This window comes from Oryx dammah, unplaced genomic scaffold (genome assembly GCF_014754425.2).
Source record: "Oryx dammah isolate SB20612 unplaced genomic scaffold, SCBI_Odam_1.1 HiC_scaffold_13, whole genome shotgun sequence".
Taxonomy (NCBI): Eukaryota; Metazoa; Chordata; class Mammalia; order Artiodactyla; family Bovidae; genus Oryx; species Oryx dammah.
The window spans coordinates 2,956,910-2,969,504 of NW_024070197.1; the positions used below are offsets into that span (position 1 = coordinate 2,956,910).

Consider the following 12,595-nt stretch of genomic DNA (forward strand, 5'->3'; position numbering starts at 1 on the left):
TTATGGTAACTGCCTCCCCCCACATACATGAAACATAATGTCTTAACCATTTTTAGGTGTACAGTTCAGTTGTGTGACGTATATTTCCATTGTTGTGAAGCAAATTTATAGAACTTTCTCATCTTGTAAAACTGAAACTCTATACCTCCAATGGAGAGTTGCTATTTAATGAGCATAGAGTTTCATTTTAACCATTTTTAAGTGTACATTTCAGTGGCATTCTGGACATTCATATCATCATGCAACCAACACGACCATCTATCTCCAGGACTTTTTCATCTTCCTAAGCAGAAACTCTGTATCCACACATGTTATCATTATTCAAATTATATAATTTCTGAGCCTCTGTTTGCTCATGTGATATAATTGGTTATCACATGATTGACTGAACTAGAATTGAATAAATTCAAATTCATACGGTTACAGTGTGTGCGTGTGTGTGCCAAGTCATGTCTGAGTTTTTGCAACCCCACAGACTACAGCCCTACAGGTTCCTCTGTCCTTGGGACTTCCCAGGCAAGAATCCTGGAGTGGGTTTCCATGCCTTCCTCCAGGAGATCTTCCTGGCCCAGGAGTGGAACCTGCGTCTCCTGAATTGGCAGGTGGATTCTTTACCCACTGACCCCCTTGGGAAACTCAAAAGTCTATAAAGAGAGGTTGAAAAACAGCAAGGAGAACTGAGAATGTTTTTCATTATTTTTTATCACAGGAAATGAGTTCAGCCAAGATAATACTGAGAATGTTCTCAACTATGTCTAGAAAGGTGGAATGCTAATATATCAGATGCATACAAGAAAATACCATTTGATTGGTTTGCAAGGGGATCCAAGCATCTTCATCTCCCTTGTGCTCTCCAAGCAGCTGCATAGGACTCCGCAGATGCTGGCTCTTCTAAGAAGCATCAGGTCCAGGAGTCTCCCTGGTGGTCCTTAGGAGTTAGTCCAAAGGTCCATTCTGTCTGACTTTTCTGCCAACTCCAGCTCAGGTCAGGCAGATCTTGCTGGTCTTCCTGGTGTGGAAGCTGAGGGCCCAGCCAATTTTCAGCCAGGATGGCCAAGAGGGCTAGGAGGACCAGCCCTGCCACGCCCATCCGAACCCAGTTCTCTGTAGTGTGATCTTGGCTAGCAGTATCTAGAGATGTCATTAGAAGGAAATGAATGATCACTGGTCACGTTTCATTCCCTTCTGACCAAGAGCCCTGGGAAGGGAGCCCATTTCCCTAGTTTGTGGGTTCGCTGGGACCCCCTCCTCAGGCAATGCATGCATTCGTGAGTGCCATACTTCATCTCGGGCTCCCCCAATGGCTCTGTGGGTAAAGAATCCACCTGCAGTGCAGGAGACACAGGAGATCCGGGTTTGATCCCTGGGTCAGGAAGATCCCTGGAGAAGGAAATGGAAACCCACTCTAGAATTCTTGCCTGGAAAACCCCATGAACAGAGGAGCCTTGTGGTCTATAGTTCATGGGGTTGTCCGACAAGAGTCAGACATGACTAAGCACGCAGGCACCACACGGCACTGCCAAGCTGGTTACCACTGTGTGTGAGTCTCTATACGTCACCTTAAACCTGAGTCCAAAGCTGTGGTCCCCAGAGGCATCTTATAAACGGGGGAGGAGGTAGTTATGAGGCTGTTCTGTTTGCTGGTCATCCCCTCCCCACACGGCAGTTTCACTGAATATCTAACCATATCCTCAAAACACCTTCATAGATCCAGAGCCCCAAACTCTCTCCTCTACATCGTCTCACCCCACAGAACAGTGTGTGTTCCTTTCTCATACAATGATTGGTATCTGGGAAGCAAGTAGGAAAAAAAAGTTTAGACAAAACCTAGGGAAAATTTGGGACTTTCTTGGCAGTCCAGAGATTATGACTGAGCACTTCCACTGTGGCAGACATGGGTTCAATCCTGGTCAGGGAACTAGGATCTCTGAATGCCATGTGGTGTGATCAAAACACAAAAAACTTAGGGAAGCTAAGTGACCTTGGTTCATTGGTGTGTGACCTTTCATTAGTTATTTCTATTCATTGTACCTTTAAAAAATTTATCCATTTCTTTTATGGACCTCACAAGCTCAAGGATGTAATAAAATATTGTGAAATTGCAATGCTCAGAAATCCTAGTAACTCTCTTCTGTTAAAACATAGAAATCAGTTCCAAGTGGATTTGGGCAAGTGGATTCTTTACCATCTGAGCCATCAGGGAAGCCCAAGAATACTGGAGTGTGTAGCCTATCCCTTCTCCAGGAAATCTTCCCGACCCAGGAATCGAACTGGAGTCTCCTGCATTGCAGGTGGATTCTTTTTCTTTTTTTTTTTTTAATATAAATTTATTTATTTAACTTGGAGGCTAATTACTTTACAATATTGTATTGGTTTTGTGATACATCAACATGTGCAGGTGGATTCTTTACCAACTGAGCTACCAGGGAATTCCTGGAATTCAACATGAATTCCTAATTGAAAAGTGCAAAATACTTCAAGTCTGGGAAGATAATATTAGAAAGGATCATCCTGACATTGGGATAGGAGGTGATTTCTAAAACAAGTGTACACCCGTGGTGGATTCATGTTGATGTATGGCAAAACCAATACAATATTGTAAAGTAATTAGCCTCCAATTTAAATAAATTTATATTTTAAAAAAAAAGAAAAATAAAGCATTTAGCATTTCTCCAGGAAAAAATATAAAATAAAACAAGATACCGTGACTGTCTACATTAAAGGAAAATACTAATAAATTCAGCCCTCCTCCACAGGTGCCCAGTTGACCCTGTATCATCAATTGAAAAGACCATTTGGCCACAGGAGCTTATAAGGCCATGATTACTACATTCACTTAGCTTGTAGAATGACTGGACAAGACAAATATGAGAGACACAAGTGGTCATCCCACTCAGTCACTAGCAGTTGCTTTCCTCTGCTGTAACTCATGTTTGCTCCCTCTGGGCAGAGTGATGCATGCAAACAGTATAAAAATGAAGCTCTTTTTGAAATTTTTTGTTACACCTCATTGTGGTTTATGGGATCTTAGTTCCCCAACCTGGGATGAAACCCAGGTCCACAGTAATGAAAGCCTTGAGTCTTTATATATATATATATATATATATATATATATATGCAATTTTATTGATTGATTGATTTTTGGCTATGTTGGGTCTTCCTTCCTGCTTAGGCTTTTTCTCATTGGGGTGAGTGGGGGCTACTCTCTAGCTATGGTTCTCAGGCTTCTCATTACGGTGGCTTCTCTCATTGTGGAGCACAGGCTCAGTAATCCTGGCACAGGCTGTTTGTTGCTTCGAGGCATGTGGGATCTTCCCAGATCAGGGATGAAACCCATGTCTCCTGCATTGCCAGGCAGATTCTTTACCACTGAGTCAGCAGGGAAGTGTCCCCCTTTTTTCTTAAATATTTGCTTATTTATTTGGCTGTACTGGGTCTGTAGTCGTAGCATCTGAGATCTTCAGTTGCAGCACGTGGGATCTAGCTCCCTGATCAGGAATCGAACCCAGGTCCCCTGCATTGGGAGCTCGGAGTCTTAGCCACCGGACTACCAGGGAGGTCCCAAAGCCCCAAGTCTTAATCCCTGGAGCACCAGTGAGTTTCCCTAAATGAAGCTCTTGATAGAGTTTTTTAGAGTCTTCCTGATGAGTGGTAAGTTACCAGTCAACCTCTCTGAGTGCCTCCTATTTTAGACGTTAATGTCAGGATTCCCCATTACGACTAAGCGTGTGATGAAAGAAAGTGAGTTCATCAAAGGTTGTGTCTGGTATCTGCCAACTCAACGACACCCCTAAAGATGATTCTGAATGCGGGCCTCTCCTTTCTTAACAGGCCATGTGTCTTTAAGGACACTGGAGAGCTCGGGGAAGTGCTGTGAAAGTCATATGTCACATGGGTGAGAAGACCTTCTCTCTCCGTGGTCCTCTGAGCCACAAGTCTCTCCTGCCCCGTTCTTTCTTGGTGCCTCTCTGTTCTCCCGCCTGATCCCAAGGCCCTGGACAGCCCAATAGAGCCCCAAGGAGGAGGACAGAAGTCTCTGGCGGCGGGAGGGGGGGGGGAGAGGGGGATGGGCGGTGCCCTTACCTGTGACCACCAGCTCCAGGGCATCGCTGGGGGCTGACCATACATAGGGGCGGCCGCTGTGCCAGCCGTAGCACATGTAGACTCCTGAAAAGCTGAGGTTCACAGGACCCAGAGTGAAGTCCCCCTGGAGTCTCTCATCTCGGTGCCGTGACAGGGTGGCCCCTCCCGGCCTGCTCAGTGAAAATCTGTCAAACGACATGTGTGCTGAACCGCACTGGAAGGAAATATTCTCCCCTGGCATCGCCACGTGGCCCCCATTGGTGGAGAGAAAGGGTTTGTCGTACAAGCCTGAAAGAGAAGAGAGTGAGTTGTTGGCAAGATTTCCATCTTTCCCTGTTTCCTCACCACTCATTTTGGGTCCATCCTAAGAGAAGGGCAGAAGCTCGTGTTTTCCTGATGCAAAGGAATGGGAGGTGGTAACATTCCACTTCACCACTGCAGGACCCACATGCGTGTTCTCGGTCATGTCCAGCTCTTTGTGACCCTAAGGACTGTAGCCTAAGGACAGGCTCCTCTGTCCATGGGACTATCCAGGCAACAACACTAGAGTGGATTGCCATGCCTTCCTCCTGGGGTTTTCCCTGACCCAGGGACTGAACCGACATCTCCTGGGTCTCCAGCATTGCAAGCGGATTCTTTACCACTGAGCCACCTGGGGAGCCCCCTGCAGGACCCGTCCTCTGTCCCAAATTCTTGTAGATGGAGCTGAGTGAACAAGCAGATGAGCAGCTGTCTTCCAGGGACAGCGATCTAGTCTCTAAAACCAGAAGGGCCACATGGTTCTGTTCCCAGTTCCAACCTGTGGGTTTCCTCCTTAGACCACTGAGCGATTCTGAGACACCAGCTGGGCGTCTCACAAGTCACCTCAATTCTGACACTCTACCTGGCAGTAACGTCAGATCCTGCGGTTTGGGGCTCCGGGTTAACAGCTCAGTCCTACAAGTCCCTCCCACTTCAGAGCCCATCAGAAGTCCAGGTTGTCACTTGTGCTTCTGACTGAGCAGCAATAAATCAGAAGTTTCGGGGTTGCAGTTCCTGCGTTCAATTCATTTGTTAGAGTGGCAGACGGAACTCAGGGAGCCAGCTTGCTTACTAGATTACTGGCTTATGAAAGCATATGTCAGGAACAGCCAGAGGGGAGAACTGGAAGAGTACAGGACTTCATTTCCTAGGCGACACTGATTATTTCATCATTGGCCATTGGTGACGGATTCAACCTCCCACCTCTCTGCCTACCCCAGAGGTCAGGTATCGGGTGGGGCAGGGCTGAGTATTCTAACCCACCAAATACCTGGTTGGTTCCCCTGGCAACCAGCTCATATCCTTAGGTGCTTTCCAAAAGTCACCGTATTTACATAAAATCGGGTGTGGTTGAAAGGGATTTCTTATGAAAATGAAGATGTTTTAATTGTTCACTGCTTAGGGAATCCCAGGAGCTTTCTCTGGTGGCTCTGATAGTAAGGAATCTGCCTGCCAATGAAGGAGACCAGAGTTGGATTCCTGGGTTGGGAAGATCCCCTGGAGGAGGAAATGGCAACCCACTCCAGTATTCTTGGTTGGGAAAACCCACGGACAAAGGAACCCAGTGATTTTTATTTTGGCAGGTCAGAAATTAATTCTGTTATTTCATAAGACTTTGCAGGTTATTACATTCAATAGTTATACCTGACACACCTGTAAAGTTCTCCAGCACTATGAGTCTCGTTTTCACTTTCTGTGTCAGAATCAGTCACTAAAGTTTGGTGTTTTGTTTTTTTTGTTTTCGTTTTTTTTTTTTTTGTTTTTTTGGTCTTTTTGCTGATCTAATATTCACCTTGTCTGAATCAGAACTTTATGCTGAAGAACTATCATCTGAGATGCTAGTATATGTGTCGCTCAGACACACAGAGAAAGTAACTGCATAAAATGCACCGATAAATTCTTCACTCAAAATTTCTCGATGCATCATTTTTGGAAATTTTACAGTAATAAACTTGCATTTACAATATACACAAGGTTAGAACAAAAACCTAATGGAGCAAAATGTGAATGATAATGTCAATCATAAGTTGTAGAGTGAATCCTTGATAAATTCTAACCTATAACAACTTTGCACCAGTGATGTTAATTGTATCGCTCTCTAAAAATGTGTTGATACATCTGCAGTCAATACATTTGGGTAACAAAAGACCTATTAATAAACCTTTGATCAACACTGTTAAGAATAGGGTAAACTGAGTGCAAGGTATACGGGCACTGTCTGTTGCATCACCTTAATTTCCCTGGAAATATGAGACTGTTCTAAACATAACATTTCTGAAAAACTAAGAAAGGAAAAAGACTGGAGGGTCGGAGACCTGCCCATAGCCCACCTGTCACCACCAGCTCCAGGGCTTCACTAGGCGCTGACCAGTGATGTTTTCTCCTGTATCGGCACTGATAGCGCCCTGCGGTGTTTGTATCCATGTGGTTAATGACGAACTCCGCCACCTCCTGAAATCCCAACTTCTTCTCCACTTGTTTGTAGGTGAGGTTTTCCAGGATCTCCAGTTGGTACAGGTAAGACTCAAGGGTTCCCTGGCACAAGATCTTCACCGACCCATTCCAGGGAATCACAGAACTGGGCGTAGCAGATATGATAGGAATGGGCAAGTTCCCTAAAAGAAAACAGGGCCCAGACTCAGGTGGCCTGCCATGGAGAAACCATACTTCTTTCTTTTTCTGTGGGGGGAAAAACTAAGTGAAGGGTATGACAGATTTATAGCTCCTTCCTTAAAAATTTTTTGGGGTAATTTCTAATTGTGGCAAAAATGAAATGTGTTATATAAAGATTAAATTTATCATTTAAACCATTTCTAAGTACACAGCTAGGTGGCCTTAATTACACTCACTCTATGTGTGGATAGATGGATATAAATATAGGTATAGGTATAGATATGGTTAGATAGATGTGGAGTATTTTTAAAGTCTTTACTGAGTTTTTTACAATATTGCTTCTGTTTTATGTTTCGGTTTTTTGGCCACAAGGCATGTGGGATCTTAACTCCCAGACCAGGGATCCAACTTGTATCTCCTGCATTAGAACATGAAGTCTTAACCACTGGGCCATGGGGGAAGACCCTATACTCATATTGTGCATCTATTTCCAGGACTTTCTCAGGATTCCAAACAAAACCCCTATAACCATTAAGCAATAACTCTTCACTCTCTCTTTTCTTAGGCCCTTGTCATTTCTAATTGACTTTCCATCTCTATGAATTTTCCTTTTCTAGATACCTTGTATCAGTGGAATGACCCAGTATTTGCCTTTCTGTGTCTGGTGTGGTTTTTACCTAGTGTAATGGCATCAAGATTCATCCACGTTGTGGCATGTATCAGAATACGTTTCCTTTTTATGGCTGAATAATATTCCACTGTACGTATAGACTACATTTTGCTTATACATTCGTGTCAATGGACATGTGAGTTTTTTCCACCTCCTGGCTATTGTGCTAACGTTGCTATGAACATAGAGGTGCAAATATCTTGTTAGGATGTCTTGTTTCAGTTTCTCTTGTTACGTGTATAGAAGTGGAATTGCTGGATTGGGCATTTAGGTTATTGAGGAACTGAAAGATTTTTTGAGGAACAAAATTCCTTCCTTTATATATATATATTTTTTTAATTTATCAAGGTGAAATTTACATAACATAAACTTAACCATGTTGAAAGTATACACTTCAGTTGAATTTAGTACATTCACAATCTTGTGCAATCATCATCTCTGTCTATTCCATTTTCGTTGCCTTCAAAGCAGACCCCATACACATTAATTCTACCCTCTTCCCTGATGGCTCAGACAGTCAAAAATCTGCCTGCAATATGGGAGACCAGGGTTCAATCCCTGGGTCAGGAAGATCCCCTGGAGAAGGAAATGGCAACCCACTCCAGTATTCTTGCCTGAGAAATCCCATGGGCAGAGAAGCCTGGTGGGCTACAGTCCATGGGGTCACAAATAGTCAGACACGACCGAGCAACTAAGAGCACTGGAGAGTGCCCCCTAGTCTGCCAGGCTGTTTGCTTGGTCTTTTGTTGCCACGGTAACCCTTATCCATATGCAATTCTGCTTTCCACCCTAATGTGAGGGTGCTGAAGCTTGGAATAACCATGCCAGTTGCTCAAGACCACAAACTGAAGAGTGCTCCAACCTGGTTTGGAAACTAAGACTATCTCAGCCCAGATTCTCTGCTCTTTCCTGACTATATGGGGAGAGCTGTCTCCTAAACCAGTTAAAGAAGCCAAACAAATAAATAACTGTTTAAAAGAAAGTAATGAGTCAAGGGATCAAATTGCCAACATCCACTGGATCATGGAAAAAGCAAGAGAGTTCCAGAAAAACATCTATTTCTGCTTTATTGACTATGCCAAAGCCTTTGACTGTGTGGATCACAAGAAACTGTGGAAAATTCTGAAGGAGATGGGCATACCAGACCACCTCACCTGCCTCTTGAGAAAGCTGTATGCAGTTCAGGAAGCAACAGTTAGAACTGGACATGGAACAACAGACCGGTTCCAAATAGGAAAAGGAATATGTCAAAGCTGTATATTGTAACCCTGCTTGTTTAACTTATATGCAGAGTACACCATGAGAAACACTGGGCTGGAAGAAGCACAAGATGGAATCAAGATTGCCAGGAGAAATATCAATAACCTCAGATATGCAGATGACACCACCCTTATGGCAGAAAGTGAAGAAGAACTAAAGAGCCTCTTGATGAAAGTGAAAGAGGAGAGTGAAAAAGTTGGCTTAAAGTTCAACATTCAGAAAACTAAGATCATGGCATCTAGTCCCATCACTTCATGGGAAATAGATGGGGAAACAGTGGAAACAGTGGCTGACTATATTTTTTTGAGCGCCAAAATCACTTCTGATGGTGACTGCAACCTGAAATTAAAAGACGCTTACTCCTTGGAAGAAAAGTTATGACCAACCTAGACAGCATATTAAAAAGCAGAGACATTACTTTGCCAACAAAGATCTGTCTAGTCAAGGCTATGGTTTTTCCAGTGGTCATGTATGGATGTGAGAGTTGGACTATAAAGAAAGCTGAGTGCAGAAGAATTGATGCTTTTGAACTGTGGTGTTGGAGAAGACTCTTGAGAGTCCCTTGGACTGCAAGGAGATCTAACCCGTCCACCCTAAAGGAGATCAGTCCTGGGTGTTCATTAGAGGGACTGATGTTGAAGCTGAAACTCCAGTACTTTGGCCACCTGATGCGAAGAGCTGACTCATTTGAAAAGACCCTGATGCTGGGAAAGACTGAGGGCAGGAGGAGAAGGGGACGACAGAGGATGAGATGGTTGGATGGCATCACCAACTCAATGGACGTGGGTTTGGGTGGACTCCAGGAGTTGGTGATGGACAGGGAGGCCTGGCGTGCTGCGATTCATGGGGTTGCAAAGAGTCGGACACGACTGAGCAACTGAACTGAACTGAACTGAATGAATCAAGGGAAGTGGAGACTGTGTCCTACACGGAGTTCAGAGACTTTCTTCCTCATGATCATCACCATCATCATCAGAGGTATCTCTCCTGCTGAACCACCTGAGAACACCATCACAGGTAATACACTTACCATGTACATAATTCACATGCCTTATCTCAATTAATCCCCACAATTGTATCACAATGATCCCATCCTCCCATGATCCAAGCTGCTTTCATTGCTGTTTTTATTTCTCTTTTGAAAGTGAAAGTGTAAGCCGCTCAGTCACATTGGATTCTTTGCAACCCCAAGGACTGTAGCCCACCAGTCTCCTCTATCCATGGGATTTTCCAGTCAAGAATAGTGGAGTGGTGTAGCCATTCCCTTCTCCAGGGGATCTTCCCGACCCAAGGGTCCAACCCAGTTCTCCTGTATTGCAGGCAGATTCTTTACCATCTAAGTCACGTTTATAGACAAAGAAATTGGTTCTGAGAATTGAAGCCACTTACATAAAGTTCTCTAAGGCAGTGTCCCTTTAAGTGAAAAAAAGTGGATGGGCTGCGGAGAGTTAAGATTGTGAGAACATTTGATGTAGGAAGAATATTGGGCAATGGAAGGTGGTTCCTGACTTCCTCATCCCTGCCGTTGTGAACATTCAGTAGAACACATATCTTGGATAGACAGTCAGCCTACCAGAGGCAAAGACTAAATCCTGGTCTGAGCATGAATTTGAGGGATCCAAAGATTCCAAAGTGAGATAGAAGTTGTGCAAAAAGAACACAGCAGAGACAGCTATCAACAGAATAGGAAATAAATTGGAATCCCTTTGAGCTTCTATCCCAGACTTTTCTATCCTAGAGTTGCCATGAGGATGCAAGGGGATTGGAGGAGACTTAGAGAAACACTTACCATCCTGTGCCTGAATCTTCTGGCCAAGACAGAGCACTGGAAGAAAGACATTCATGAAAACTCCACCCACCAATTTCCAACCTTTATTATAAATTACTCAACAGAAAGACTCTTACTGGAATACACCCTGATGTTGGGAAAGATTGAGGGCAAGAGGAGAAGGGGGAAACAGAGGATGAGATGGTTGGATGACATCGCTGACTCAATGGGCATGAGTTTGAGCAAGCTCTGGGAGATAATGAAGGACAGGGAAGCCTGGCGTGCTGTAGTCCGTGGGGTTGCAAAGAGTCAGACACGACTGAGTGACTGAACAACAACAACAACGTAAAGACATACAGGTGCCATTTGTTCTCTTCAACAGCAAACAAGGCTCATCTTTTAGTTTTATCTTCCAGATTCCAGCCCCTAAGGCTCTCATCTGCAGGAGCTCTGGAACCATTGTGGACTGCCAGACAGCATGGCACTGGCTGAACGAACCCAGCAGGGCCAACTTGGCAACTGGACCACTGAGCCTTACAAGCCAGCATGGGCTTGGGCAGACACATATCTGGGCAAAGACCATCTCTCCACTCAGGAGAGCAGAGTCTTATTGGCAGTCACTGAAATCACTGAGTTCTTATGTTAAGAGAAAGTGAAAATTGTCGCTCAGTAGCATCTGACTCTTTGCCACCCTGTGGACAGTAGCCCACCAGGCTCTTCTGTCTATGCAATTCTCCAGGCGAGAATACTGGAGTGGATTGCCATTCCCTTCTCCAGGGGATCTCCCCAACCCAAGGATTGAACCCACGTCTCCTGCACTGAAGGCAGATTGTTTACTGTCTGAGTCAGCAGTTAAGAGAGACCTTGACTATTTTGGATTCCCCTCATCTTCCCCTCTAACCCACCTGCATTTGGGGACTCACCGAGGCAGAAGAGGGTAATGTCCCAGGGGGCCATGGTTCTGCACGGCCAGACTCAGCCCACTTAGCCTCTTGACAGTGAACATCAACAGATGACAGAGTCTCACGAGACAGTGAGACCCACAGGAAGTATGAACTCAGAGGTCCTCATCAGAGAATTTCTACATTTATTGCCCCAGAGGAATGGTTCCTTCCCAAAGAATTTCATTCTGCGGGGCCCTGAGATAGAGTCTAAGAGGAGATCAACCTTCCTGTTTATGTTTCAGAGGAGAAGTGAACATTTTCTTTCACCAGTGTTGAGCGGGGTTCAAATCCTCCTTCAGACAAGATCCCACATCCCAGAGGAAGGGCCGGAGACAGAAAATTATTAGATGGGTGCCATACAGACAGAGATTTTCCTTTGTTGATCCATCAGTCCAAAGCCATATGGCCTTGATGGCTATGCATCCACATAACATCCATGGAATTCATGGACCAAATATATCCATTTGGTCTTGATTAGGCAGGCAGTGTACTCTTATGTTGGGAATTATCTCAACGGTGGCATGTAGAGGAATGTTTTTTTCATTCATCTCTAAAGAATGAGCCTCCTATATTTATATCTAAACCTGTAATCTATGAATAGATGATGGATTGATAGCATAAATTAGATAGATAGATAGTCAGGTAGGTGGGTAGACAGACAGATAAACAGATAGATGGATGGATAGATAAATTTGGCTACAGACACCTACCTGGCAATCATTAGTTCTTCAAATATAAGAAGTCAAATATTTCACATCAAACTTTCTACTGGCTATCTCATTTTCATTGCATCACCCTTTGTTTTCAACTTTATTGAGATGTCATTGACATAACATAACATCATATGAGTTTAAGGTGCATAACAGGTTGACTTGATACACTTCCTTGCTGCACAGTGATGTTCATTGTGGCATTAGCTAATACATCTGCCAGCTTGCATAATTACCATTTCCTTTTTTCTGTTTTCTAAAATATTATTTTTTTGTGGTGAGAACATTAAGATTTACTCTCTCAGCAATTTTTAAAAGATTTATTTATTTATTTATTGAAGAGCTGCCCCAGGTCTTAGTTGTGGCACGTGGGACCTTTGATTTTTGTTGTGGTAAGTGGAATCTTTCTAGTTGTGGCCTGTGAACTCCTAGTCACAGCATGTGGGGTCTAGTTGTCTGGCCAGGAATCAAACCTGGGCCGCCTGCATTGGGAGCTCAGAGTCTTAGCCACTGGACCATCAGGGAA

The 12,595-nt window shown here is 44.1% G+C and overlaps 1 protein-coding gene across 1 annotated transcript; it reads right to left on the bottom strand.

Annotated features, from left to right (window-relative positions):
• Positions 1 to 690: 690 nt before the first annotated feature.
• Positions 691 to 11,426, bottom strand: FCAR (Fc fragment of IgA receptor). The gene is made up of 5 exons (XM_040251920.1): positions 11,339 to 11,426; positions 10,437 to 10,472; positions 6,435 to 6,719; positions 4,084 to 4,371; positions 691 to 1,131 (listed from the first exon to the last, which is right to left on the bottom strand). The coding sequence occupies exons 1-5, from the start codon at positions 11,370 to 11,372 to the stop codon at positions 902 to 904; spliced, it is 873 nt and encodes a 290-aa protein (XP_040107854.1). The 5' UTR covers positions 11,373 to 11,426; the 3' UTR covers positions 691 to 901.
• Positions 11,427 to 12,595: the final 1,169 nt, after the last annotated feature.

Coding starts and splice junctions, on each gene's coding strand:
- FCAR (XM_040251920.1), bottom strand. CDS start 11,372: ATGGCCCCCTGGGACATTACCCTCTTCTGCCTCG. Junction 10,473..11,338: donor CATTACCCTCTTCTGCCTCG/GTGAGTCCCCAA, acceptor TCTTTCTTCCAG/TGCTCTGTCTTGGCCAGAAG. Junction 6,720..10,436: donor GAAGATTCAGGCACAGGATG/GTAAGTGTTTCT, acceptor GTTTTCTTTTAG/GGAACTTGCCCATTCCTATC.